Consider the following 27,528-nt stretch of genomic DNA (forward strand, 5'->3'; position numbering starts at 1 on the left):
GCGTGACAGTGTGCGCCTGTAGTCCCAGCTACTCGGGAGGCTGAGGCAGGAGAATGGCGTGAACCCGGGAGGCGGAGCTTGCGGTGAGACAAGATTGCGCCACTGCACTCCAGCCTGGGCAACAGAGCGAGACTGTCTCAAAAAAAAAAAATAGGGTGGCCGGGCGCGGTGGCTCAAGCCTGTAATCCCAGCACTTTGGGAGGCCGAGACGGGTGGATCACGAGGTCAGGAGATCGAGACCATCCCGGCTACCACGGTGAAACCCCGTCTCTACTAAAAAATACAAAAAACTAGCCGGGCGAGGTGGCGGCGCCTGTAGTCCCAGCTTCTTGGGAGGCTGAGGCAGGAGAATGGCGTAAACCTGGGAGGCGGAGCTTGCAGTGAGCTGAGATCCCGCCACTGCACTCCAGCCTGGGCGACAGAGCAAAACTCCGTCTCAAAAAAAAAAAAATAATAATAATAATAATAATAAGCCACGGCTTGATCTGCACAATTGCCACCCCGATCCCCCACCTACCTGCTCTCCCCTCCTCTGTACCACACCAGGCACACTCCCACCTCTGGGCCTCAGCATCTGCTGTGCCTCCCAGCTGGTGCGCTTTTCCCCATATAACCACAAGTCTCCCTCCCTCACCTTTAAGTCTCAAATCAAATGTCACCTCCTCAGGGAGGCCCTCTTTGCCTTTCTTTTTCTTTTTTTTTTTTTTTTTTTTTTTTTTTTTTTTGAGACGGAGTCTCGCTCTGCCACCCAGGCTGGAGTGCAGTGGCCGGATCTCAGCTCACTGCAAGCTCCACCTCCCGGGTTACGCCATTCTCCTGCCTCAGCCTCCGAGTAGCTGGGACTACAGGCGCCCGCCTCGTCGCCCGGCTAGTTTTTTGTATTTTTAAGTAGAGACAGGGTTTCACCGTATTAGCCAGGATGGTCTCGATCTCCTGACCTCGTGATCCGCCCGTCTCGGCCTCCCAAAGTGCTGGGATTACAGGCTTGAGCCACCGCGCCCGGCCTGCCTTTCTTTTTCAACGGCTAGGCTCATTGGGTCAGTCGCCTCTACCATTCTAAAAAGATTTAACTATTGGCGGGGCGCTGGAACTCACGCCTGTAATCCCAACAGTTTTGTAGGCCAAGGCAGAAGGATCCGTTGAGCCCAGGAATTCGGGACCAGCCTGGGCAACATAGCAAGAACCCCAAAATTAAAAAAAAAAAAAGTATTTAAAAGCAAAACACAAACAACAAACAAAAAACACTAGCCTGGGCAACATGGTGAAAACCCGTCTCTACTAAAAATACAAATTAGCCAGGCGTGGTAGTGTGCCCTGTAATCCCAGCTACTCGGGAGGCTGAGGCGGGAGGATCACTTGAGCCGGGGAAGTCGAGGCTGCAGTGAGCTGTGATCGCACCACTGCACTCCGGCCTGGGTGACGGGAGTGAGACCCTGACTCAAAAATAAATACATAAATAAAAAAAATTAACTATCGTCTCTGGCCCCAGACCATAGGTGTCCCTGCAGCAGGGGCCGCCGGCGTGCTCTCCAGCTCTCCACTCGGGCACCTCTAGGAGGTACTAAGTAAATCTTTGAGCGAAGATCTCTGAGTCCCTGTCTGGCTGCCACTATGCCCTCCCAGGCCTTCCCACGTGGCAGCTGCAGGCTCCTTTCCTCCTGGCTCAGTCTGAGCCAGTCAGGGTGATCCCTTCCTCATCCACCCCGTCTCCCCGTTTCCCTTTCTTCACGGCGCTTGACACTATCTAATATTATTTAGTTGCTTGAATGTGCGCGTCCAGCTCCCAGGACACCCCCTGCACACAGTGAATGAATGAATGAATGAAATAAAGCGCCCAGCGCGTAGTAAGGGCCAATGAATGTCTATTAGTAGTGGGACCTCGGATTGGGTGGCCCCAGCCCTGCCTCCCTTCCCCCAGGAGGCGCCGAGGTCCCAGAGCAGCCCGCGCTACCCTGCCCCTGACCTTTCTCCCTGGGTCAGTTAAAGCTGCCGTCTTTCCCGCCTGCCGGGTTCATTTGAAAACCGAAAACCCCGCCATTGCCGGCGGTCCATCGGTTGCTGAACTCTGACCAATCAGGAACGACGCGTTTCACGCCGAGCTCGAAATTTCCCCGGCGACGCGCAGCCATTGGTTATGCAGGTTCTGCGGGAGGAATGCCGTAAGGTCGCGCCTCGGGCAAGGCGGATCCGCTACACAGTAGCGAGTTTGTAAGAAAACAAATCCGCGGCGTTCGGGGCGTGGCCGGGAGCACGTTGGCTCCGCCCCCTGGCTGCTGCCTCGGCGGCGGCGGCGGCGCAGGCTCAGAGCAGACCCCGCCCGGCAAGGAGGAGGGAGGGTGAGTTAGGGGGAGACCCGGCCCCCAAGGGGCGGGCGCCGGGCCGGGCCCGGCGGGCAGCAGAGGGTTGGGCCCAGCTCCCAGCCCCTCGCCTGCCTCCGGCTGACAGGGGGAGGAGCCCGCTGGGAGGGCCGGGGTCTTGAGCTGGGAAGCCGGGCCGGGAGTGCAGCGCAGCCGGGCGCACCGCGGCCGCATCCCGGGAGGGCTGCTCGGGCCAGCGCCCGCCGGTTGTTCCGTGCTGACAGCGCCGGGTTGGGACGGGGCGGGGGGCTTCGCAGGCCGTCAGTGTCGACATGCTGCTGGAGGAGGTCCGCTCCGGCGACCGGCTGAGTGGGGCCGCGGCCCGGGGCGACGTGCAGGAGGTGCGCCGCCTTCTGCACCGCGAGCTGGTGCATCCCGACGCCCTCAACCGCTTCGGCAAGACGGCGCTGCAGGTGAGGCCGGGCCGGCCCAGGTCAGGGGCGGGGCTGCTCGGCGGGGTGAGGATCGAGACCCCAGAGCCCCTCTCCTCTGGTCTCCTGGCCCTGGTGGTGACCCACTAGAAACCAGTCTTTCTTCTCTAGGCTTTCATTGTTCCCCCACGGTGCCCTTTCGAAGGTGGGTGGTGGTTGAGGCTAGGTTGTGGGGGGAGGGGAAAGCTTTTTAGCATCTTCTCTGGGAGGAGTCCTGGTTCTCTGAGTGCCGAAGATTCGCTTTCCCTGGGGAGGTTCTTATTACGTAGGTGCGGGTTCCGCTCCTTTGGATACCGTTTCCATGGGAACGGCTCACGTTTCTTGGGGCTTCTATGGGGAGATCCGATCTCTGGAAGGAGAGGTCCTGTCTCCAGGGGTTCCTCATTTTGTAGGGGGCTCTCTGAGACATATCTGGTTACTTGGGGGTGGGGTCCTCATTCCTAAAGATTATGCGGATCCTAGCTATAGTGTGGGGGCCCCAGTGGAGGAACAGTGTCAGATCGCAGGACATCCCTATATTCCCTGGGAGACAGTTTACAGGGGAGTCTCGTTTCTCTTCTCTTATTATTGCTTTTGGAATCCCGCTTCTTGAAGGGAGCTCTCAGGTACTCTGAGGTGACATCACCATTATATAGGAGGAGGCTATTTCCTGGAGAAGGGGGTAGGGTTCGCTTTCCTTTGACATCTCTTTTCCCTTATGAGGACTATCAATTCTTTGGGGGTAGTTCTCCATCTGTGGGGGCCCATTTCCTGGAGGGGATTTTATATTTCCTGGTGATTGCCCGTATCGGAGGGCGTCTTTGGTCCCTTGGGGGAGAGTCTTAGGTTCCTTGAAAGTTTCCATGGGGGCTGTTCTCTGGGTTGGGGGGTCTCATTCTTAAGGGAGTGACCAGCTTTTGGGGGGGTCCCTATTCCCAGGAGAACTTTTTCTCTGCATCTCAAACAGTCCCCTGGGGGCTTATGCAGCTTCTCCGTTCACTAGAGGACCCCTCCTCTGGCATTTCCTGTTCCTGGGAGATGCCTCTTTCTGGATGACCCTTCTCTCTCCAATAACCCGTTTTTTGGAACCCCCTCCCTTGAGGACCTCCTGATCCTCTGTCCGTCACACAGGTCATGATGTTTGGCAGCACCGCCATCGCCCTGGAGTTGCTGAAGCAAGGTGCCAGCCCCAATGTCCAGGACACCTCCGGCACCAGTCCAGTCCATGACGCAGCCCGCACTGGATTCCTGGACACCCTGAAGGTCCTAGTGGAGCACGGGGCTGATGTCAACGCGCCTGATGGCACCGGGGCACTTCCCATCCATCTGGCGGTGCAAGAGGGTCACACTGCCGTGGTCAGCTTTCTGGCAGCTGAATCTGATCTCCATCGCAGGGATGCCAGGGGTCTCACACCCCTGGAGCTGGCACTGCAGAGAGGGGCTCAGGACCTCGTGGACATCCTGCAGGGGCACATGGTGGCCCCGCTGTGATCTGGGGTCACTCTCTCCAGGAAGAGAACCCCGTGGGGTTATGTATCAGAAGAGAGGGGAAGAAACACTTTCTCTTCTTGTTTCTCCTGCCCACTGCCGCAGTAGGGGAGGAGCACCAGTTTGTGACTTATAGGTGTTGGTTTTCGGGGTGTGTGGGTATTTGGGGGACGTTTCTCATTTGTTTTTCTCACTCCTTTTGGTGTGTTGGACAGAGAAGGGCTCCTGCAGGCCACAGCCACCTAAACGGTTCAGTTTCTTCTGCGCCCCAGGCTGCTGGGCCCTCAGACAAGACCCAAGGGCAGAGCGTTTAAGAGTGAAGTCATCACCTCCAGGGAGCCTAGAACCTGGTGACTTTGGCTGGCTGTGCTCAGAGACCTGAAGTGTGCACGTTGCTTCGGGCATAGGGGGTGGGGGGAGAGTCCCAAATCAGTAAGAAGGTAGAATGAGTTATTCATATTCTGTTGGAAGCTTGTTTTCCAGTCTCTTGTACAGCGTTTTAAAAGAAATGGATTCTATTTATTATGCTTTATTGGAAAAAAATGTTGTAATAATTTAATGTTTTTACCCATTAAATTAAGACTTGTGCATGATCACAGCGCGGGTGGCTTCAGATTTTTGAGTCTGGGATGGAGCGTTACACATCCCGGATGTTGATGGGGATGAGGACGGGGGTCGGGGATCGTGGATGCGGTGGGTGAGGGGAGAGAATAGTAATTCCCAGGGCGCCAGGATGAGTGAGCTGGGTGGGGCAGCGGTTTTCGCTGTCAGAACGGAAGGGAAGCAGGAAACCGCGAGTGGAGAAAGGGCCCCCAGATGTCAGCTGGGTGCCCGGAGCACAGGGGGTGGGGCGGGTGGGCGGTGGCCGCGGCCTTCCCCGCAGGGGCGTAGCGGTGGGCGGTGACTGCGGTCATGAGGCGAAGGGGATCCCGGAAAAGCAAGGGGCGGGGTTAGGCGCGGTCCACCTCTTTTGAAAGTGGATATGGGCGGGACCGAGGGCGGCCCCGCCCCGTCCAGGGCGTCCTCAATGCGCGTGCGCAATGGGCCACCGAGCCGCCATGCCGGAACCGCGCGGGTCGTCGCAGCTGCGGGTGAACACGGCGTTTGCCGCGCGGTACAACCGCTACCGGGAGCGCGAGGAACTGCAGCGGCGTGAGTCCGGGGCGCATGCGCGCGGGAGCCTGCGCGCGATGGGCAGTTGGGAAGTGGGGAGTCGAGCTGGTCCCGCCGGCTGACCTGGAGGGCGTCCCATCTGTGTCCCGCAGTGAAGGATCGCTACGGGGACCGGGACAGCGGCAGCGACTCCAGCTCCGAGTCGGACTCCAGCGACGAGCGCGTGGTGCGCGTCCGCGCCCCGTCCTGGACGTGCTGAGGCGTCCAAGCCCCCCCACTGCACTCCGACCCCGATGTAGACAGGGGGGCAACCCCCAACCCCAGAGCGCCCTGCGGGAGCGTCCATCCCCCGTTCCCCATCCCATGAGGGACAGACAGCGCCCTCCCTCTCCCCAGGAGAGCCAAATCCCCCTTATTTTCTCCCCCTCTGCCAACATCCACCTGTCCACTCCGATGTGTGGGGCGACTCTGTCCCCCAAGAACCCCCCTTTCCCCTTTCATCCTCAAGAGTCTAGCCATTTTTTAGTGTACTCCTTGCGCCACGTGGGGCGCCCAACTTCTCACAGCAGCCCTGATCTTGGCCCCACTGTACGGCCTGGCCCAGCCCCTCCCCGCTGTCTCCCTTGTGCCCTCGGCCCACCTGCCCCTTGTCAAGTCCTTGTCTTCCCCAGGAATTACCTTCTCCTTGCCCCTCACTTTCCTCTACCCATATCCTGTATCTACCTGTGGCCTGCCCCTGCCCACCCCAAGAGGGCCCCTCTCTCTCCTGCTGTTTGACCGCTTGCCTCTCTTCCCCAGCCAGATCCCCGCTCCCTCCATCCTAATCCCTACGCTGAGCTCACGTGCTGGTGCCAGGGCTCTTATTACCTCCCTTCTGAAACCTATCCCCAACCCTTTTCCTGCCCTAGGAATTTGACCCCCAGCAGGAGCGAGACTTTTACAAAACGCTCTCCTTGTTGAAGAAGAAGGACCCCCGCATTTATCAGAAAGATGCCACCTTCTATAACAGAACAGGTCAGGGGCCACTCCTGTCTAAGCCTCTCCTTCCTCAGGAACGGAATCCGGGGTCCTTTCCTGAATGGATTCAGAGAAGTGACTTCTCTGAGCCTCTTTTCCTGTCTGTAAAGTATATCTAACGGTAGCATCGCTCCTCAGGGCTGTTTTAAGGATAGATTAGGATTTACCCAGTTTACACAATTCATCTGTTTTGACTGTTGAATGAATTGCTTCACAAGTCACAAGTCCTTAGCAGAGCCTAGGTTATTACTTGGTGGTGGGGTTAATGACTGTGTTCTTGACACTGTTCAATTTAGGAACTGCTGACTGAATGATTTCAACTCCACCAGGCTGGGCAGGTGGTTCAAGCATCTAATCCCAGCACTTTGGGAGGCTGAGGTAGGAGGGTCAGTTGAGGCCAGGAATTTGAGACCAGTTTGGGTGACATAGCAAGACCCCATCTCTTTTTTTATTTTTTTGAAACGGAGTTTCACTCTTGTTGCCCAGGCTGGGCTGCAAAGGCGCGATCTCGGCTCACTGCAACCTCCGCCTCCCAAGTTCAAGCAATTCTCCTGCCTCAGCCTCCTGAGTAGCTAGGATTACAGGCATGTGCCACCACGCCCAGCTAATTTTGTATTTTTAGTAGAGACAGGGGTTCTCCATGTTGGCCAGGCTGGTCTCGAACTCCTGACCTCAGGTGATCCGCCCACCTCAAAGTGGGCGTGATTACAAGCGTGTGATTACAAGTGCTGTGATTACAAGCGTGAGCCACTGTGCCTAGCTTTTTTTTTTTTTTTTTTTTTTGAGGCAGAGTTTTGCTCTTGTTGCCCAAGCTGGAGTGCAATGGCACGATTTGGGCTCACTGCAACTTCTGCCTCTGGGGTTCAAGCGATTCTCCTGCCTCAGCCTCCTGAGTAGCTGGGATTATGGGTGCATGCCACCACGCCCAGCTACTTTTTTATATTTTTAGTAGAAACGGGGTTTCACCATGTTAGCCAGGCTGGTCTTGAACTCCTGACCTCAGGTAATCCACCCGCCTTGGCCTCCCAAACTGCTGGGATTACAGGCATGAGCCACTGCACCTGGCGGCAAGACCCCATCTCTACAAAAGATTCAGAACTCAGCTGAGCATGCTGGTTATATGTGCCTATAGTCCCAGGTATTCGGGAGGATGAGGTGGGAGGATTGCTTAAGCCCATGAGTTCGAGGCTGCAGTGAGCAGTGGGCTAGGATATTTACACTGCACTCCAGCCTGAGCAAGAGTAAGACCCCAACTCTCAAAAAAAATTAATTATAATAATTAATCAGGCTGGGCATGGTGGCTCATGCCTGTAATCCTAGCACTTTGGGAGGTTGAGGCAGGAGGATCACTTGAGGTCAGGAATTCGAGACCAGCCTGGCCAACATGGTGAAACCCCATCTCTACTAAAAATACAAAAAGTAGCTGGGCATGGTGGTGCACACCTGTAATCCCAGCTACTCAGGAGGCTGAGGCAGGGGAATCGCTTGAACCTGGGAGGCGGAGGTTGCAGTGAGCCGACATCACATCATGCACTGGGCAACAGAGCGAGACTCTGTCTCAAAAAATAATAATAATGGCTGGGCGCAGTGGCTTATGCCTGTAATCCCAGCACTTTGGGAGTCCGATGCGGGCAGAATCAAAGCAGGAATTGCGGACTGAATGACCCCAACCCCACCAGATGGTGAGAAGCACAATACTCTTAGACAGCTGGGAATTGGTGGATTCAGGATTTGAATCCTTTGTCTAATCCTGGCCCTGCCCTGTGGGATTCTCTGCCAGGGGAAAGAAGGGGGTTGTGGGTGATGGCAGGTGTCTTTTGGTGGGTTCACAGCATCGTCATCGGACAGCGAGGAGGAGCCAGCAGCCTTGGAGAAGCAGAAGAAAGTGCGGCCCATGTACCTGAAGGACTACGAGAGGAAGGTTATCTTGGAGAAGGCAGGGTATGGAGAAGGCCTACATCCCCACCCGCTGGTTCCCAGCCCTGTCAGGTCTATGGGGGTCTTAGGGGCAGGAGAGGAAAAAAGCTGGCAACTTGGGCTGGGCATGGTGGTTCATGCCCATAATCCCAGCACTCTGGTAGGCTGAGGCAATAGGATCGCTTGAGGACAGAAGTTTGAGATCAGCCTGGGCAACATACCCCGCCTCTACAAAAAAATTAAAAATTAGCTGGGCGTGATGATGTGTACCTGTAGTCCCAGCTACTCAGGAGGCTGAGGCGGGAGGATTGAGCCCAGGAGATGGAGGCTGCAGTGAGCTATGATCAGGCCACTACACTCCAGCCTGGGCAACAGAATAAAACCCTGTCTCAAAAAGAAAAAAGGCCAGGCATGGTGGCTTATGCCTATAATACCAGCACCTTGGGAGGCTGAGGCGGGCAGATCACCTGAAGTCAGGAGTTTGAGACCAGCCTGGCCAACATGGCAAAAGCCTGTCTCTACTAAAAATATAAAAATTAGCCAGATGTGGTGGCGGGAGCCTGTAGTCCCAGCTACTTGGGGAGGCTGAGGCAGGAGAACCGCTTGAATCTGGGAGGTGGAGGTTGCAGTGAACCGAGATCATGCCACTGCACTCCAGCCTGGGGGACAGCGCAAGACTCTGGCTCCAAAAAAGAAATGCTGTCACCCATGATTGGAAAAGAAAATATTAAAAAAAAAAAAAAAAAAGGCTGGAAACCCACCCGAATCGCAGGTACCCCTGAGAGCCGGGGCCTCAGTGATTCCATAGCCCTCCGATGACCCCCGCCAGCTGTTGCTTGGAATAGCCGCTCCACATGGGCGTGGGGACAGCTGGGCCCTGGAAGATACATTCTGAAGACCCCACTTTTCCTTTACAGCAAATATGTCGACGAGGATAACTCAGACGGGGAGACTTCCAATCATAGACTCCAGGTGGGTGGGGTGGAGGCTGGTTTGGGGGGCTGAGGAGCCCGGGGCTGGCCTGAGACCTTTGCCCCTCTCTGCAGGAGACATCGTCGCAAAGTTATGTGGAGGAACAGAAACAGCTCAAGGAAAGGTGAGGCTGGGGGGGTGGGAATGGCCCAATGGAGGAAAGTTGAGGCTCAGGGGTTGGATAGGGATGGGTTCAAATTGAGCTCTGTCACTTTCTATGTACCTCAGTTTCCTCATCAGTTAAACGGGGTTAATAACATCACAGCACTGCTCTGAGCTTGTTGACAGGAGAGCTCAGGGCTTAGTACATGGGATTAATTTTGGGGCAGCCGGCCCAGTGAGGTGGCTCACGCCTGTAATCCCAGGGCTTTGGGAGGCAGAGGAGGGAGGATCACTTTAGCCCAGGAGTTCAAGACCAGCCTGGGCAACATAGTGAGACCACAGCTCTACAAAATAAATGTTGGGGCACCAGACAGGGGCCAGCCTGCCTGTCCTGAGGCTTGTTTTCTCTCGTGGGCAGCTTCCGGGCATTTGTGGAGGACAGTGAAGACGAGGACAGCGCTGGGGAGGGTGGCTCCAGTTTGCTGCAGAAACGTGCCAAAACCAGGCAGGAGAAGGTGGGTACCAGGGCCTGACTGGACTGCTGGGGACAGGGCAGCAGGTGGTTGGGCATCTGCAGATGCTCAGTGCTAGCTTTCCCCCAGGCCCAGGAGGAGGCCGACTACATCGAGTGGCTGAAGGGACAGAAAGAGATTCGGAACCCAGAGTCCCTGAAGGAACTGGTGAGTTCTCACGCATGGTTGCTGATGGAGTAGATCGTGTGTTCTGCATCCGTCCAACCTATTTACAGAAAGTAACCCTCTGAAGATGGGATGTGCACATCTCTGGGCCTCAGCTCCTACATCTCTTTAAATGGGGATAGGCTGGGCGCCGTGGTTCACACCTGTAATCCCAGTGCTTTGGGAAATCAAGGCAGAAGGATTGCTTGAGGCCAGGAGTTTGAGACCAGCCTAGGCAACAACAGCAAAACCACTCTACAAAAAAATGAAAAAATTAGCCAGGCATGGTGGCACGCGCCTGTAGTCTCAGATACTTGGGAGGCTAAGGTGGGAGGATCTTGTGAGCCCGGGAGGTTGAGTCTGCAGTGAGCTATGATCACACCACTGTACTCTCACCTGGACGGCAGAGCAAGACCCTGTCTTGAAATAAAAAAAATAAAAAACCAAAATGGGGCTAATGTCACCTACTCCAGAGGCTGGCTGTGAGGGTCACGTGGTGCCCACGCCTGCCCTCCTTCCCTGTCCCCCATTGACCAGAGTCCTGTCTCCTGTCACCCCCAGACCCATCTCAAGGAATACTGGAACGATCCTGAGTTGGATGAAGGGGAGCGGTTTCTGCGGGATTACATCCTCAACAAACGCTACGAGGAGGAGGAAGAGGAGGAGGAGGAGGAGGGGTGAGCCACTGCCTCTCCCCAGGGCCTAGATTTTGGGTGCGCTTCCTGACGTATCCCCAGGTGGCACTGGCCAGGAGGCAGAGGGCACTGTGTGTGTATTTTTTTTCACAGAGGGTGGCAGAGTTAGTCTTCTGCAAGGCAGGGCCACAGAGTGTAGGCTCTGGAGCCAGGTGGCACTGCCACAAATCCTGGTTCTGCTTTGAGACTTCCATGCCTCAGTTTCCCCATCTGTCAAATGAGGACAATAGCAGCGTGCACCTTGTAGGGTTCTTGCGAGGATTAAATGAGTTCGTACGCTTCGTACCCAGGCGTGCAGGAAAGGGGGGCTCGACCTGGCTTGGCTGGTCCCCGGCGTCACCACATCTTGTTCCTCAGGGTCCCCGGCCCCCCAGTCCAGCTGGCTGTGGACGACTCCTCAGACGAGGGGGAGCTGTTTCTGAAGAAACAGGAGGACTTCGAACAGAAGTACAATTTTCGTTTCGAGGAGCCGGACTCAGCATCGGTGTGTGGCTGGGGCTGGGGAGGACTCGGCCCCGGGGTCCAGGCCCAGGGAACTCCACACCATCCCTGCGGCCTTCTGGGCTTTTCTGCTTGTCCCTAGGTCAAGACCTACCCACGCAGCATCGCGTCCTCCGTGCGCCGTAAGGATGAGCGCAGGAAGGAGAAGAGGGAGGAGACTCGGGAGCGAAAGAAGAGGGTGAGTGTGGGGGCCGCCAGCTGCGGAGGACCCCCCAGCCCTGCAGGAAAGCCCATGTCCTCCCTCCCTCTGCCTGGGCCTTCAGGAGAAAGCAAAGAAGCAGGAAGAGCTCAAGCAGCTGAAGAACCTGAAGAGGAAGGAGATTCTGGCCAAGCTGGAGAAGCTGCGGAAAGTCACAGGCAATGAGACGCTGGGCCTCGAGGAGGGGGACCTTGAAGACGACTTTGACCCTGCCCAGCACGACCAGCTCATGCAGGTGCGGCCTTCATCCCGGCCCACCATGACACTGAGCTCACACAAACGTGGCTCTCACTGGGCACGGTGGCTCACGCCTGTAATCCCAGCACTTTGAGAGGCTAAGGCAGGCGGATCACAAGGTCAGGAGATAGAGACCATCCTGGCCAACATGGAGAATCCTCATCTCTATAAGATAAAAAATTAGCCGGGGTATGGTGGCGGGCGCGTTTAATCCTAGCTACTCGGGAGCCTGAGGCAGAGAATTGCTTGAACCTGGGAGGTGGGGGTTGTAGTGAGCCAAGATAGCACCATTGTACTCCAGCCTGGGCTACTGGGTGAGACGCCGTCTCAAAAAAAAAAGACCTTAGCCGGGTGTGGTGGCACGTGCCTGTAATCCCAGCTACTCCGGAGGCTGAGGCAGGAGAATTGTTTGAAACCAAGAGGCAGGGGTTTGCGGTGAGCCAAGATAGTGCCATTGCACTCCAGCCTGGGCAACAAGAGCGAAATTCTGTCTCAAAAAAAAAAAAAAAGACCCGGGACCTGAGTAGTACACCAGGTGTTGGGCACCGCAGGGGCAAAGGCCTGTAGGAAGGCAGACTGTGGATGTGTGGAACTGAATGGCAGCCAGTACATCACAGGGTAGAGAGCAGGGCAGTTGGCGGAAGGTCCTGGACATGCAGGGTTCCCTGACCTCAGGAGCTAGGTCCTGGGAGGGCTCTGGGGAGTCCCACGAGCTGCAGGAATAAAGCTGCCACAGAGGGGCTCACTGGCATCGTGGGGGTTCAGCTCCTCCGTCTCGAGTGGGCCCTGGTAACCCCCAGCCCTGACCCTGCAGAAGTGCTTTGGGGACGAGTACTACGGGGCCGTGGAGGAGGAGAAGCCGCAATTTGAGGAAGAGGAAGGGCTTGAAGGCGAGATCAGCTGAGGCACTGGGCTGGGGATTGGGGACTGGGGACTGGGCCTAAAGCCCAAGGTCCCACACTGGCCCCACCTGTCTGTTCTCTCTGCATCCAGATGACTGGAACTGGGACACGTGGGACGGGCCTGAGCAGGAGGGAGACTGGAGCCAGCAGGAGCTACACTGTGAGGACCCCAACTTCAACGTAGGTGTCACGGGTTGGGGGAGTCCCAGGGGCCCTGACGGAGGGCTGGTGGGATCTGACCTGTGCCTCCTGGCAGATGGATGCTGACTACGACCCCAGCCAGCTGCGAAAAAAGCGTGAAGCCCCCTCGACGGGCAAGAAGAAGCGCAAGTCGCCCTTCGCCACGGCCGTGGGGCAGGAGAAGCCTGTGTTCGAACCCGGTGAGGCCCAGGTGGGCAGGCCGTGGGTGGGCAGGGGGCTCCACGGGACCTGGCACAGCCCGGCAGCCTGGCTCTGTCTCGAGCAGGGAACAAGACGTTCGAGGAGTACCTGGATGAGTATTACCGGCTGGACTACGAGGACATCATCGATGACCTGCCCTGTCGCTTCAAGTACCGCACCGTGGTGCCCTGCGACTTTGGCCTCAGCACTGAGGAGGTAGGGGCCCTGGGCAGGCAGAGACACTGCAGAGGGCACCTGGTATGCCGGAGGGGTAGAGAGCTGGCCCTGACCCCATCTCTGTTGCTCAGAAATGCCACACGTGGCAGTCTCTTTCTTCATCTTGAAAATGATAATATTCGGCTGGGTGTGGTGGCTCACGTCTTTGGGAGGCCAGGACAGGTGAATCACCTGAGGTCAGGAGTTCGAGACCAGCCTGGCCAACATGGTGAAACTTCGTCTCTACTGAAAATACAAAAAAATTAGCCAAGCATGGTGGCAGGCGCCTGTAGTCGCAGCTACTTGGGAGGCTGAGGCAGGAGAATCGCTTGAACTCAGGAGGCAGAGGTTGCAGTGAGCCGAGATTGCACCACTGCACTCCAGCCTGGGTGACAGAGCAAAACTCTATCTCAAAAAAAAAAAAAAAAAAAAAGAAAAGAAATGCTAATAGCCCTAATGACAGTACTAATAACATTACCTTGCCTCAAAAGTAATATTACTACCTCCTACAAGGTGGGGGCTTAAAACAGTGCCTCGCTGTGGCACGCCCCGTAAATATTACTTCTTTTTTTTGAGACATAGTCTCGCTCTGTCACCCAGGCTGGAGTGCAGTGGTGCCAACCTCCTGGGCTGAAGCGATCCTCCCACATCAGCCCCCCAAGTAGCTGGGACTACAGGCATGTGCCACCATGCCCAATTAATTATTTTTTAATTAAGAAAAATATTTTTTGTATAGATGATGTTTTACCATGTTGTGCAGGCTGGTCTTGAACTCCCTGGGCTTAAACAAGCTTCCTGCTTTGGCCTCCCAAAGTGCTGGGATTCTGCGTGTCAGCCACCACACCCAGCCAATATTACTTTTTATATTTGTTTTTTGATCGATTGGTTGATTGAGACAGTGTCTTGCTCTGTTGCCCAGGCTGGCATGCAGTGGTGCAAACTCAGCTCACTGCGGAGTCCGCCTCCCAGGTTCAAATGATTCTCCTGCCTCAGCCTCCCCAAGTAGCTGGAACTACAGGCGTGTGCCATCATGCCCAATTACTTTTTGTATTTTTAGTACAGACGAGTTTTACCATATTGGCCAGACTGATCCCGAATTCCTGGCCTCATGTGATCTGCCTGCCTCAGCCTCCCAAAGTGCTGGGAATACAGGTGTGAGCCACCAGGCCTAGCCAATATTACTTTTATTCCTGTCAGTATGTATCAGCAGCAGTCTGGCTGGTAAGACTTGGTAGCAGGGCTGGGCACACTCGCTCACACCTGTAATCCCAGTACTCTGGGAGGCTGAGGCGGGAGGATCACTTGAGCCCAGTAGTTCTGAGACTAACCTGGGCAACATGGGAGGCTGAGGCAGGAAGGTTGCTTGAGTCCAGGAGGTTGAGGCTGCTGTGAGCTGTGAGTCTGCCACTGCACTCCAGCCTAGGCGACATAGTGAGACCCTGTCTCAACAAAAGACTTGGTGTCCTCTGGAACCAGAGGGCCCAGGTGGGTTCAATCCCTGGCTTGGCTACTCACCAGCTGTGTCTTTGGACAAGTGATTCCCCCATCTGTGCCTCAACTCCCCATCTGTAAAATGAGACAGTAATTGATAACACCCCAACTTTGGTGACTATGGAAGGAACAGAAATGAGACCAAAGTGTGTGGCACTGCCAGGCTGCGGGCACCTACTATCCCTGACTGATGACAACTGAAGGTGCGTGACCGTTTTCATGGTCAGTAAAAATAGCTGATGTGTACTGAGCTTATACCATCGGCATTCACTCACTTCCTCTTTCTGATGCCCTTCCAGTAGGTTTGGAAACAGGCCTGGAGGCTGGGAATGACAGCCTCATATGTAACTAGGAAGCCTGGGGGTTGGCAGCGACCCCTGCCCGTTCTGAGGCCATGGCTGGGTATGGGTGACAGCTCAAACTGGAATCAATTCAGCCAACTTCCCAGCCACGTGGCCTAGGGCAAGGATCTGTTCTCTGAGCCTCGGTTACCCCATCTGCTGACCTCTACAAAAAACATTGGCCTCTGTAGAGATCAGCTGTCTCTGGCCATCATGGCAGCCCTGCTGGGTGGTAGCAGCATTACCGTTTTGACTAATGACGTGACTTAGGCTCAGGGAAGACCCCGCCTGGGGAATATCACAGCAGGTCCCCACTCTCCCTTCCCACGCAGATCCTTGCTGCTGACGATAAGGAGCTGAACCGGTGGTGCTCCCTGAAGAAGACCTGCATGTACAGGTGATGGGGCGGGGCGGGGCCAGGTGTGCTGAGGGCAGCGCGGGCAGCCCCGGGTACTTCCCAGAGCGCCTAACACAGGGAGGGGCATCTGACTGCAGGTCAGAGCAGGAGGAGCTGCAGGACAAGCGGGCATACAGCCAGAAGGCCCAGAACTCATGGAAAAAGCGGCAGGTCTTCAAGTCACTCTGCCGAGAAGAGTAAGCAGTGCTGGCTGGGGAAGCGTGGGTGGGAGCCAGCCAGGCCCAGGCTTGAGTCTTGGCTCTGTCAGCCTCTTGTTACATGACTTTGGGAATGCAGCGCCCCCGCTCTGAGACCTGCGCTAGAATCCTACATGGGCACCATCATTGTGTGACCTTGGGCAAGTCGCTACCCCTCTCTGGGCCTCTTTCTCATAAGATGGAGATAGAGACGGTTCTGCCTTATCAGGTTGCCGAGGATGAAATGAGTTAATTCTCGTAAAATTATTAAGATATGGTAAATGCCCCATAGGTCTTAGCTGTTATTAAGATTGCTTTCACCCAGTCTAGAAGGCAGGGGTGATAGAAGCACAGTTTATTTAAAGCTAAAATGAGGCCAGGTTGTGCTCCAATCTATAATCCCAGCACTTTGGGAGACTCAAGCAGAAGACTGCTTGAGCCTAGGAGTTGGCGGCTGCAGTGAGCTATGGTAACGCCACTGCACTCCAGCCTGGGTGACAGAGCAAGACCCTGTCTCTAAGGAAAAAAAAGCTAAAATGAGTTAATTGATGTGACTAGTTTAGGGCAGGCCCAGGCACAAATACCAGAATCCTCAGCCTCACAATCTAGCCTTTGGGTTCCGTAGAGAAGTCCTGGCTGTGGCCTAAGACCCAGGTTTGAATCCCAGGCAGGCCCTCGGTCGCTGCACGGCTGCTTCACTATGCCCCTCTGTTCCTTGCCTGTAAAATGGGGCATGCGTGCTCAGGAATGGGCCTGATCTTGACAGGCCTGGGCTGAGCCCTGACTTTTCTCCCTCAGGGCAGAGACGCCCGCGGAAGCCACAGGGAAGCCACAGAGAGACGAAGCCGGCCCACAGAGGCAGCTGCCAGTGCTTGATGGGGCTGGCGGGAAGCGGCCCCGGCCGGAGAGTCCCCCAGCACAGGAAGAGGAGGCCCCTGTATCACTCCACAAGAAGCCAGCCCCCCAGAGGCAGAGGAGGGCCAAGAAGGCACGGCTGCTGGGTCCCACTGTGATGCTTGGTGGACGCGAGTTCAGCCGCCAGAGACTGCAGGCCTTTGGCCTCAACCCCAAACGGCTGTACTTCCGCCAGCTGGGCCGGCAGCGGAGGAAGCAGGGGCCCAAGAACAGCTCCTGAGCACTGGGAGCAGGCAGGGGCCTCAGGCTCCTCCCCTCAAATCAAGCCCTGGACAGGTCTCGCACCCACAAGTACCATCTGCTGCAGGGAACCTCTCATCTGTGGCCAGGAACGCCTGTAATCCCAGCACTTTGGGAGGCTGAGGTGAAAGGATTGCTTGAGCCCAGGAACTGGAGACCAGCCTGGGCAACACAGTGAGACTCCATCTCTACAAAATGTGGTGGCACATGCCTGTAGTCCCAGCTATTCAGGAGGCTGGGGAAGGAAGATCATCACTTAAGGCCAGGAATTTGAGGCTGCAGTGAACTATGATTGCACCACTGCACTCCAGCCTGGGCGACAAAGCAAGACTCTGTCTCTTAAAAAAAAAAAAAAAATTAAACACGTGTAGCTGCGGGTAAGGAAGTCGTCCCATTTTATGGATGTGGAAACTGAGGCTGACTTAAACTTCCCGTGACTTGGAACTCTCATCTCGAGACACCTCCCAGACCCCACATCCCCTTAGAACGCTGCGCCCAGCCACAGCCACGATCAAGTCACACAACTTTATTGGCCCCCAGCAGCCACAGTTCCCCCAAGGGGGCTTTGGGACAGGGAGGGCCCGGGCGTCCAGTGCAAACTACAGTACGTGAGTCAGGCCCTGAGGAGGGTGTCCGGGGTCCTCCCTCCCTACCCTGCCAGGAGGGCGCCGCTGGTGGGAGACAGGTGCATGGGCTCTGTCCCTGGCTGAATGGCCCCAGACTGGTTGCAGCTGGGCTTGAGGGGCTGAGAACAGGAAGTTCTCACTACCAGAGCTCGAGATCCCACACTCGACATGACATAAATAAAAAAATAAATAGTGTTGCATCTTTTCCCTCATCCCCTCCCTTTATAAAAACACAAAGTCCTCAGAGCTGGGGCGTTTGGCCCTGAGGAGCCGCCCTGTACGAGGGAGCCGGAGTGTGGGCTGGGAGAGCTGGGAGCAGAGGTCATCCAGGCTGTGGTCCTGAGCATGGCCCTCGGCCAGGGTGAACATGGGGTACCGCTCCGTGGCTGAGGAGGAGCTGAGGACCTGGCGGGAGGAGGGAGACAGGCTCAGCCACAAACAGTGCCAAGCCATGTTCCTTAGCCCAGGTTTATTTAGCAGGTGCTTCTCAGGACCACCTCTCCAAGACAGGGCAGCCAATCAGCACCCTCCATCCCCTGGCCAGTGATTGGCTCAGCCATGAGCATGTGACCCAGCTTGGCCAGAGACTGACAGTCATGGGATTTTTGCTGCAAAACCCACATTCCCCTTCCAGTGACCAGAGGGTGGGTGCCCAGAAGGGCTGGTGGCCATCTCTTGCCCCCATAAGGGTAGAGCCCTGGTCGGACAGCAGGGCCAAGAGACAGAGATTTCCCACCACTTGAGCCCCTGGATACAGCTGCCTCCAAGGGGTGACGCCCTCAACTCGCAGGACGGCCTTGACCTAACAGTTGGCTTTGGCATTCCCACCTTTTCAGGGGTGGACCCCCAGCCTGGAAACAGCACCCCAGCTCTATTGGACTCGAGGCCTCTGTTTCTCTTTCACCCCCAGCCCTGCCCGACTGACCCCCTCACCCTACTCCAGCTTTCCTCTTGCTCACCCTGGTCAGCTCTGAGCAGAGTGTCTCAAACTCCTTCCTGTCTCCAGCATAGAAGCCCACAGTACAGCTTGGGTCCATCTTGGCGAAGGCCATCTTGCGGGGCGAAGTGCAGTGGAAGGACTGGGGCAGACAGATGAGGGAGGCTCAGAGGCCCCTGCCGCCCACCCGCTAAGGCCCCAACCACACACTGGGGCTCCCACTCACCTCCAGGGGGAAGTCAGCCTGACTGACATCCACAGTGGGCTGGCAGTAGTGAGGGTCCAGGTACAGCAGGAAGTCATCTGCAGGGGGTGCAGGTGTGAGTGGGGGTGCGGTGGGGCGTGGGGGGGAGTGAGGAGGGGGTGGGCCTACCTTGGTAGCCAATGAAGTACAGTGAGTGTCGCGGTTTCCCGCCCATGATGCCCAGGCACAGCTCGCAACGCAGAAGTTCCTGCAGGGAGGAGGGTGGGCAGGTGCTGTCAGGCAGCCACTCAACAAACGCTTAGCAAACGCCTCCTCCGTTGAAAACCCAGCCTCTGGAGGGCAGCAGTGATCAAGACCACAAAACCCTTGCCCTCAGGAGCTGACATCCTAGTGTGAGAGACTAACAAGGAAGACGATTACATGATTTTTTTTTTTGAGACAGAGTCTCACTCTGTTACCCACCCTGGAGTGCAGTGGCCCAATCGGCTCACTGCAACCTCCACCTCCTAAGTTCTCCTGCCTCAGCTTCTCAAGTAGCTGGGATTATAGACACCTGCCACCACGCCCGGGTAATTTTTTGCATTTTTAATAAAAACGGGGTTTCACCATGTTAGCCAGGGTGGTCTGGAACTCCTCCTAACCTCAGGTGATCTGCCCGCCTTGGCCTCCCAAAGTGCTGGGATTACAGGCCGAATTGCGGTAGCACGATCTTGGCTCACTGCAACCTCCACCTCCTGGGTTCAAGCAGTTCTCCTGCCTCAGCCTCCTGAGTAGCTGGGATTACAGGCACCCACCACCACGCCCAGCTAATTTTTGTATTTTTAGTAGAGACGAAATTTCACCATGTTGGCCAGATTGGTCTCGAACTCCTGACCTCAGGTGATCCACCTGCCTCGGCCTCCCAAAGTGCTGGGATTACAGGCGTGGGCCACGATGCCCAGTCAATTATATGATGTATCTCATGTGTTAGAGGTGACTAACTATATGGAAAAGAATAAAAGAGGGAAGGGAGCCTTGTGATTTTAAGTAAGGAGGTCAAACATTATCACTCTTTTAGAATTTGTCTCATAGGTTTTCTGGTTCTCACTGGAAAACCTCCCATGCAAAAATATTTTAAAACAGGAGCCAAGCAGTGGCTCATGTCTGTAAGCTCAGTATTTTGGGAGGCCGAAGTAGGAGGATCACTTGAGCCCAGGAGTTCAAGACCAGCCTGGGCAACATGGTGTGACCCTGTCTCTACAAAAAAAAAAAATGAGCTGAGAGTGGTGGTATGTGCACCTGTAGTCCCAGCTACTCAGGAGCTGAAGTGAGAGGATCACTTGAGCCCGGGAGGTCAAGGCTGCAATGAGGTGAGACTGTACCACTGCACTCCAGCCTGGCTAACAAAGACTCTGAATCAATCAATCATAAATAAATAAACAAGAGAGTCAGGATAGGCCCTACTGAGAGATGATGGAAAGAGCTGAAGGATTTCTTTTGATGGTTAGTGTTAGTAAAATAAACGAACAAATATTTAAATAACTAATAAAAAATACAAAAGGAGCCGGGCGCGGTGGCTCACGCCTGTAATCCCAGCACTTTGGGAGGCCGAGGCGGGAGGATCACGAGGTCAGGAGATTGAGACCATCCTGGTTAACACAGTGAAACCCCCATCTCTACTAAAAATACAAAAATGAGCCAGGAGTGGTGGCAGGCGCCTGTAGTCCCAGCTACTTGGGAGGCTGAGGCAGGAGAATGGTGTGAACGCAGGAGGTAGAGCTTGCAGTGAGCCGAGATTGTGCCACTGCACTCCAGTCTGAGTGACAGAGCGAGACTCCGTCTCAAAAAAAAAAAAAACAAAAAAAACACACACGCACACAAAAGAAGTCACCTGCATCACTGCTGAAAGAGCACTCCAAGCAGCAGGGGCAGCAAGTGCAAAGGCCCTGAGGCAGGAGTGTCTGAAATAGGTGAGAAGGCCTCTGTGGCTGGAGCAGAGTGTGGGAGAAGGATATGAGGTCAAGGTGGGAGATGACCTCAAGAAGGTGGTGGGGACACATAGTGCCGGGCTCCGTGGGCCACTGGGAAAACTGGCTTTTATTTGGAGGCAAATACACAGGGGACTTTCCAGCCTCAGGGTCTCTGTCTTGTTGTTCCTTTTCCCTGGAGCACTTCTCCTCTGGCTCCTCATTTGCCTGGTGGCTGCAGAGGGGCTTTCCTAGGCTCTGCTGCTACCCTCATCTGCCCTTCACTGGGTTACTGTTTTTTTAACTTTGTGTAGAGGCTGGGCGCGGTGGCTCATGCCTGTAATCCCAACGCTTTGGGAGACCGAGGTGTGTGGATCACCTGAGGTCGGGAGTTCGAGACCAGCCTGGCCAACATGGGGAAACCCCATCTCTGCTAAAAATACAAAATTTAGCCAGGCATGGTGGCACACGCCTGTAATCCCAGCTACTTGGGAGGCTAAGGCAGGAGACTTGCTTGAACCTGGGAGGCGGCGGTTGCAGTAAGCTGAGATGGTGCCACTGTATTCCAGTATGGGCAAGAGAGCGAGACTCTGTTTTCAAAAAAAATTGTGTAGAGATGGGGGTCTCACTATGTTGCCCAGGCTAGTCTTAAACGATCCTCCTGCCTCGGTCTCCCAAAGTGCTGGGATTACAGGTGTGAGCCACTGTGCCTGGCTTCATTCCAAGTGGTGATGCCACTTTGGTTACAGAGCCACTGCTGAGCATCCTCCCATCAGAATGTCTGCTCCTAGCAGGCACACTCCAAATTCCTGCCTGTTTTGTTCCCTTCTGAACCCCCAGCAGTCGGGACAGTGGGGAGCACACATAGCAGGTGCTCCATAGTATCAAAAAAGAAGGGATGGGCCAGGCGCGGGGGCTCATGCCTGTAATCCCAGCACTTTGGGAGGCTGAGGCAGGTGGATCACCTGAGGTCAGGAGTTTGAGACCAGCCTGGCCAACATGGCGAAACCCCATCTCTACTAAAAATACAAAAGTTAGCCGGGCATGGTGGCACGTGCCTGTAGTCCCAGCTACCTGGGAGACTGAGGCAGGAGAATTGCTTGAACTCAGGAGGTGGAGGTTGCAATGAGCCAAGATTGTGCCACTGCACTCCAGCCTGGGCGAAAGAGCAAGACTCTGTCTCAAAAAAAAAAAAAAAAAAAAAAAAAAAGGCCGGGCGCGGTGGCTCAAGCCTGTAATCCCAGCACTTTGGGAGGCCGAGGCGGGTGGATCACGAGGTCAGGAGATCGAGACCCTCCTGGCTAACACGGTGAAACCCCGTCTCTACTAAAAATACAAAAAACTAGCCGGGCGCGGTGGCGGGCGCCTGTAGTCCCAGCTACTCGGAGGCTGAGGCGGGAGAATGGCGGGAACCCAGGAGGCGGAGCTTGCAGTGAGCCGAGATTGCGCCACTGCACTCCAGCCTGGGCGACAGAGCGAGACTCCGTCTTAAAAAAAAAAAAAAAAAAAAAAAAAAAAAAAAAAAAAAAGAAAAGGGATGGCTGGTGCCGTGGCTCACGCCTGTAATCCCAGCACTTTGGGAGGCCGAGGAGGGTAGATGACCTGAGGTCAGGAGTTCAAGATCAGCCTGACCAAAATGGTGAAACCCCGTCTCTACTAAAAGTACAAAATTAGGTGGGTGTGGTGGCGCACGCCTGTAATCCTAACTACTTGGGAGGCTGAGGCAAGAGAATCGCTTGAACCCAGGAGGCGGAGGTTGCAGTGAGCTGAGATCATGTTATTGCATTCCAGCCTGGGCAACAAGAACAAAACTCCGTCTCAAAAAAAAAAAAAAAGAGAAGGATGAGGGCTGCATAAAACAGCAGCCCTAACCTAAACTAAACAAGTCTGGAGGGCTCCCAGGTGGAGGTGTACTAGAATTCAGCTGAACCTACCTTCACACAGGGCACATACACGGGGTTGAGAGTCTCGCCACCCAGTCGCACGGGCACCAGGATGACCACAGACTTCCACTCGGCTGTGGGGTCTGGCCTGGCCACCAGGCGTGCTACATCCGCCTTGTACACTGGAGGGACGGGACGGCAACAGGTCACCTTCTTGCCACCCTTCAAGCCCGAGCGTGGCCCTCTAACCCCAGGGACTCAACCTCGCCCTTGCAATTTCTCAGTGGGCAACACTGTCATCACTAATTATAGTTCTAGTGCCCCCCAAACGCCCCCAGAAAATCCCAGGACCTACAGGCAGGTGTGGACATCCCCATTTTACAGAATGGGCAACTGAGGCCCTGGGATGTAGACCAAAAGTATATACAGTGGAAAGAGGTAGAGACTATTCTCTCAAGCTCCTCCCCAGCCCCAGGCCTGACAGGTCCTCAGTGACTCCAGCCTTGGTTTGCCAATACAGAAACTGGAGCACTGGGCACTCGGCCCCTAAACCAAACATCCTGGTGTGTCCCTCCTCCTCCAGTCCCGTTTACTTGGGCCCATTCTCCTGCCCCCTGCCTTGCAGCTACATAAGCCCATTTCGTGCTCCTAGAGAAGTAGATTAGACCCGTTTTGGAGATGTGGTTCTCTGAAAATCGAATCTTGTCCCAAACACCTACAATCTTGCATAAAAAATTTACAGGAGTGGCCGGGCATGGTGGCTCATGCTTGTAATCCCAGCACTTTGGGAGGCCGAGGCAGGTGGATCACGAGGTCAGGGGATCGAGACCATTCTGGCTAACATAGTGAAACCCCGTCTTTACTAAAAATACAAAAAAAAAAAAAAAAGAAATTAGCCGGGCATGGTGGCATGCTTCTGTAGTCCCAGCTACTCAGGAGGCTGAGGCAGAAGAATCACTTGAACCCAGGAGGTGGAGGTTGTAGTGAGTCAAGATTGTGCCACTACACTCTAGCCCGGGTGATAGAGTGAGACCTTGTCTCCAAAAAAATAAAAAAAAAAATTTTACAGGGGCTCAGCACAGTGGCTCAAGCTTGTAATCCCAGCACTTTGGGAGGCTGAGGTGGGCGGATCACCTGAGGTCAGGAGTTCAAGACCAGCCTTGTCAACATGGTAAAACCCTGTCTCTATTAAAAATAAAAAAATTAGCCTGGTATGGTGGTGTGTGCCTATAGTTCCAGCTACTCGGGAGGCTGAGGCAGGAGAATCGCTTGAACCCGGGAGGCGGAGGTTGCAGTGAGCCGAGATCGTGCCACTGCACTTAAGCCTGGGTGACAGAGTGACCTGACCTCAGGTGATCCACCCGCCTTGGCATCCCAAAGTGGTGGGATTATAGGTGTGAGCCACTGTGCCGGGCCACTTTTTTTTTTTTTTTTTTTTTAATTTTATGCCAGGATCCTACTCTGTCACCCAGGCTGGAGTGCAATGGCATAATCACAGCTCACTGTAACCTCGAACTCCTGGGCTCAAGCAATCCTCCCACCTCAGCCTCCTGAGTAGCTGGGACTACAGTGTGTGCCACCATACCTACCCTTATGTCTCTATTCTATCACTCGAGGAGAAGCCCTTAAAGTTTCTTGTTCCAGAGGGAGAGATGGAGAAGAGGGACTATCTCCTACTGCATGGGCCTTGCATCCTTCCCCAGTGTCCCTCTGCCCCAGAACTTGTTCCAGCCTCTGAGGAAGATGAACTCTAAGAATCGGGTGAGGCAGAGTCTGGCTCAGGGTGGGACCCCCGTGATCTTGGCTCCAGCCCCTTACCTGTGCAGTCCTGAGAAACGTACACCACCAGGCGGGTGACCTCGGAGCAGCTCTCCACGGCTTTCCTGGGGGCAGGAGGGAAGGCCTGAGTGCCTGCTGGTACCCAGCAACTCCCGTGATCCCTGCAGCAGCCCTCACCTGAGGATGTGTGCCACCAGCGATGGCCCATACCAGTCACCTGCCTTCTTGCCTGAGCTCTGCCCAAGCTCCACCAGCCGGTGTAGGCCAAAGGGGGCCCGGGGGTGGTCGGCGAACCAGGACACAATCTGCCGGTGCCGGCGTTCCTGCTCCAGCTCAGGGGCACCCTGGGCCCAGCGTGGGGGCATCCAGCGGGCAGGCCCACGGTACTGGCTAGGTGAGGCTGACCCTGACAGCTCAGGGGGGCCCAGGCCCGTGCCCTCGGCCCATGTCCAGTCTGGTGGAATGGAGCACATAGTCAAACAGTGCTAGTGTGTCGGGGGCAGAGGTCCCATCTACACATGCACCGCACACAATGCGAATGCTCCTGAACCCCGTAATTCAACAGAATTTACATATTCCTGAAACTTATACTTATCCTTATTTATTTATTTACTTTTTGTTACTTAAAGACAGGATCTCAGCCAGACATGGTGGCTCACGCCTGTAATCCCAGCACTTTGGCAGGCGGATCACTTGAGGCCAGGAGTTCAAGACCAGCCTGGCGAACATGGTGAAACCCCTTCTCTAATAAAAAAAAAAAAATACAAAAGGTAGCCAAGCATGGTGGCAGGCACCTCCCAGCTACTCGGGAGGCTGAGGCAAAATTGCTTGAACTTGGGAGGCAGAGGCTGCAGTGAGCCAAGATCTCTCCACTGCACTTCATCCAGGATGATGGAGGAAGACTCAGTCTCAAAAATAAAAATAATAATAAATAAAATAAATAAATAAAGACAAGATCTCACTGTCATCCAGACTGGAGTGCAGTGGCACGATCACTGCTCACTATGGCCTTTAAATTCTGAGCTCAACAGATTTTCCCGCCTCAGTCTCCTGAGTCATTGGGATCACAGGCACATGCCACCACACTTGGCTAATTTTTAACATTTTTTTGTAGAGACAGTAGTCTTGTCATGTTGCCTAGGCTGTGTCAAACGCCTGTGCTCAAGCGATCCTCCTGCCTCAGCTTACTAATGTGCCGGGCTTACAGGCATGAGCCACCACACCCGACCTGTTATTGTTGTTGGAGTCTCATTCTGTCACCTAGGTTGGAGTGCAGTGGCAGGATCATAGTTCACTGCAGCCTTGAACACCTGGGCACAAGCAATCTTCCCACCTCAGCCTCCCAGGTAGCTGGGATTACAAGCATGCACCACAGTGTCCGGCCAAAACACTTTTTTTTTTTTTTTTTTTGAGATGGAGTCTCGCTCTGCTGCCCAGGCTGGAGTACAGTAGCACGGATCTCGGCTCACTGCAACCTCCACCTTCCTGGTTCAAGCAATTCTGTGCTTCAGCCTCCCAAATTACAGGTGCCCGCCACCACACCCAGCTAATTTTTGTGTTTTTAGTAGAGATGGGGTTTCACCATCTTGGCCAGGCTGGTCTTGAACTCCTGACCTCATGATCCACCCGCCTCAGCCTCCCAAAGTGCTGGGATTACAGGCATGAGCCACCGTGCCCGGTGAAACTCTTTTTTTTTTTTTTTTTTTTTTTAACACAGAGTCTCCCTTTGTTGCCCAGGCTGGAGTGCAGTGGCGCGATCTCGGCTCGCTGCAACCTCTGCCTCCTGGGTTCAAGCGATTCTCCCACCTCAGCCTCCTGGGATTACAGGCGCCAGCCACCACAACCAGCTAATGTTTGTATTTTTAGTAGAGATGGGGTTTCATCATATTGGCCAGGCTGGTCTTGAACTTCTGACCTCAAGGGATCCACCCGCCTCAGCCTCCCAAAGTGCTAGGATTACAGGCATGAGCCGCCGTTTCGGCTGAAACTCTTATAAACAACTCTCATCTCTCCAAAATTTACTTGACACACAATTCTAACGTGACTTTGAACTCTTAGTTTGCAAGTAATTCTAATACTGCTGATATGGCGGTTGACCCTGTACTCCGAGTGCACACCTTCCCTGCCATGGCTCACCTCTGGGCAGGAAATGTAGCAGCAGGCCCTGTGCCAGCATCATCTGGCCACTGCGTAACATGCATCCCCAGCCACAGTCCGAGGTCAGGCAGCCCCCAGGAAGGGGTGGGAAGTCCCGGCGGTAAGTGAGCCACAGGCGGGACACAAAGTCCCGCTGGAAACGCTGTATGTCACCTACAAGAGCGGGTCTGTCAGCTGCCACCAGGGACACTCGGGCAGAGAGGCCTCCCCCAACCCAGGTCCCAACCACCAGCTCACCTTCGCCCTCGAAACGGTAGCGGCGGCCACAGAGGTGGATGCTGGAGATCTTGCTAAAGCTGGTCCGGCTTTTAACCGCCCAACCTGGGGAGACGTAGGGGCAGCGCCCAGCGAGATGAAGCACTTGCATGACAGCAACAGCGCTTCCATTCCCCCATCTGTGAAATGGGCACGATCCTAGTTCCTATCTCCGGGGTGGCTCTGGGGACTCCGTGCAACAGCCCTCTAAGTCGGAGGTGGGGCCCCCAGTGACACTTACAGGAGTGTCCACCATCAATTCAGGATAAAGGAAGGCAGTTCTGATTATTGTACCCATTTTACAGAGAGGGGCAAAAACTGAGGCGCCAAGAATGAAAGGATCTTGCCCAAGGTCACACAGGGGAATGGGCGGAGCTTGAAAACACTGTCTATTGGACCTGCCACAGGTCCACCCTGGGCAGGGCAGGGAGGGGACCCACAGGTGACTCAGGATGGGAACAAGGGTGGGATAACTGGCAGGATCGGGATCTGGTTTTCCTCAAAGGTCCCCGATACCTCCACGATCTCCGGGCCCCTTCCTCACCGTACTTGACGTTGTTCCAGGCTGTCAGGAACTTGGCCTTGAACTTGTCCACTTCGTCCGGCTCACTCGGGCCAGCCCCGGGAGAGCCAAGAGCGATGCCGCTGGCTCCGGAGGGCCCCAGACCATTGGGGTCTGGGCCTCGGGGACCCCGCAGCCTGCGGGCCTCGGGCCGGCGGCGCGCGTCCTCCGGGCTGCTGCTCCGGTACTGCGCGGCGGCCGGCGACACTGAGTTCATGGACGCGCCGGGAGGGCGGACCGAGGGCCCGGGTGGTGGCCTGTGGTCGCTGCCCCCCAAGGGCGACCCGCGGCCGGTTCACGGGGCCCTGGGAAGGCGCTACTCGGCCCCCGTCCCCAGGGTCCCGGGCCCGGCAGCAGCCGCCACTTCAGCTCCCGTAGCCATCGCCATCTTAGCGGGCCAGGACCCCGGATGA

General features: G+C 55.3%; 3 protein-coding genes and 1 non-coding gene across 7 annotated transcripts; 3 read left to right on the forward strand and 1 right to left on the reverse strand.

Moving 5' to 3' along the window:
• Positions 1 to 2,210: 2,210 nt before the first annotated feature.
• Positions 2,211 to 4,851, forward strand: CDKN2D (cyclin dependent kinase inhibitor 2D). The gene is made up of 3 exons (XM_033199834.1): positions 2,211 to 2,336; positions 2,615 to 2,770; positions 3,899 to 4,851. The coding sequence occupies exons 2-3, from the start codon at positions 2,630 to 2,632 to the stop codon at positions 4,256 to 4,258; spliced, it is 501 nt and encodes a 166-aa protein (XP_033055725.1). The 5' UTR covers positions 2,211 to 2,336; positions 2,615 to 2,629; the 3' UTR covers positions 4,259 to 4,851.
• A 407-nt stretch (positions 4,852 to 5,258) lies between these two features.
• Positions 5,259 to 17,603, forward strand: KRI1 (KRI1 homolog). 3 transcript variants are annotated; one of them, XM_033199829.1, is made up of 19 exons: positions 5,259 to 5,407; positions 5,521 to 5,594; positions 6,277 to 6,382; positions 8,218 to 8,326; positions 9,220 to 9,274; positions 9,349 to 9,398; positions 9,795 to 9,891; positions 9,979 to 10,056; positions 10,615 to 10,730; positions 11,106 to 11,232; positions 11,332 to 11,427; positions 11,513 to 11,683; positions 12,500 to 12,575; positions 12,679 to 12,767; positions 12,844 to 12,967; positions 13,054 to 13,184; positions 15,349 to 15,413; positions 15,512 to 15,610; positions 16,409 to 17,603. In XM_033199829.1, the coding sequence occupies exons 1-19, from the start codon at positions 5,296 to 5,298 to the stop codon at positions 16,743 to 16,745; spliced, it is 2,112 nt and encodes a 703-aa protein (XP_033055720.1). In that variant the 5' UTR covers positions 5,259 to 5,295; the 3' UTR covers positions 16,746 to 17,603. The 3 variants fall into 3 exon arrangements, with proteins under 3 accessions (XP_033055720.1, XP_033055721.1, XP_033055722.1); XM_033199830.1 differs by having other exon boundaries at positions 10,615 to 10,726; positions 11,105 to 11,232; XM_033199831.1 differs by lacking the exons at positions 5,259 to 5,407; positions 5,521 to 5,594; positions 6,277 to 6,382 and adding an exon at positions 7,906 to 8,067.
• ATG4D (autophagy related 4D cysteine peptidase) lies at positions 17,277 to 27,528 on the reverse strand. 2 transcript variants are annotated; one of them, XM_033199832.1, is made up of 10 exons: positions 27,098 to 27,528; positions 26,536 to 26,619; positions 26,278 to 26,451; positions 24,319 to 24,595; positions 24,181 to 24,245; positions 22,414 to 22,544; positions 18,702 to 18,780; positions 18,555 to 18,631; positions 18,351 to 18,470; positions 17,277 to 17,796 (listed from the first exon to the last, which is right to left on the reverse strand). In XM_033199832.1, exons 1-10 carry the CDS (start codon positions 27,330 to 27,332, stop codon positions 17,614 to 17,616), a joined length of 1,425 nt encoding a protein of 474 aa, XP_033055723.1. In that variant the 5' UTR covers positions 27,333 to 27,528; the 3' UTR covers positions 17,277 to 17,613. The 2 variants fall into 2 exon arrangements, with proteins under 2 accessions (XP_033055723.1, XP_033055724.1); XM_033199833.1 differs by having other exon boundaries at positions 17,522 to 17,796; positions 26,536 to 26,693.
• On the forward strand, positions 19,571 to 19,632 carry LOC117077013. The gene has a single exon (XR_004434611.1). It is a non-coding gene; the product is annotated as a U7 small nuclear RNA (small nuclear RNA).

The sequence above is a fragment of the Trachypithecus francoisi genome, unplaced genomic scaffold (genome assembly GCF_009764315.1).
Source record: "Trachypithecus francoisi isolate TF-2019V2 unplaced genomic scaffold, Tfra_2.0 Lachesis_group5, whole genome shotgun sequence".
NCBI lineage: Eukaryota > Metazoa > Chordata > Mammalia > Primates > Cercopithecidae > Trachypithecus > Trachypithecus francoisi.

Coding starts and splice junctions, on each gene's coding strand:
- CDKN2D (XM_033199834.1), top strand. CDS start 2,630: ATGCTGCTGGAGGAGGTCCGCTCCGGCGACCGGCTGAGTGGGGCCGCG. Junction 2,771..3,898: donor TCGGCAAGACGGCGCTGCAG/GTGAGGCCGGGC, acceptor TCCGTCACACAG/GTCATGATGTTTGGCAGCAC.
- KRI1 (XM_033199829.1), top strand. CDS start 5,296: ATGGGCCACCGAGCCGCCATGCCGGAACCGCGCGGGTCGTCGCAGCTG. Junction 5,595..6,276: donor ACTCCAGCGACGAGCGCGTG/GTGCGCGTCCGC, acceptor TTCCTGCCCTAG/GAATTTGACCCCCAGCAGGA. Junction 9,275..9,348: donor CTTCCAATCATAGACTCCAG/GTGGGTGGGGTG, acceptor CCCTCTCTGCAG/GAGACATCGTCGCAAAGTTA.
- ATG4D (XM_033199832.1), bottom strand. CDS start 27,332: ATGAACTCAGTGTCGCCGGCCGCCGCGCAGTACCGGAGCAGCAGCCCG. Junction 24,596..26,277: donor GCTACATTTCCTGCCCAGAG/GTGAGCCATGGC, acceptor CCATTCCACCAG/ACTGGACATGGGCCGAGGGC. Junction 24,246..24,318: donor CTGGTGGCACACATCCTCAG/GTGAGGGCTGCT, acceptor TCCTGCCCCCAG/GAAAGCCGTGGAGAGCTGCT.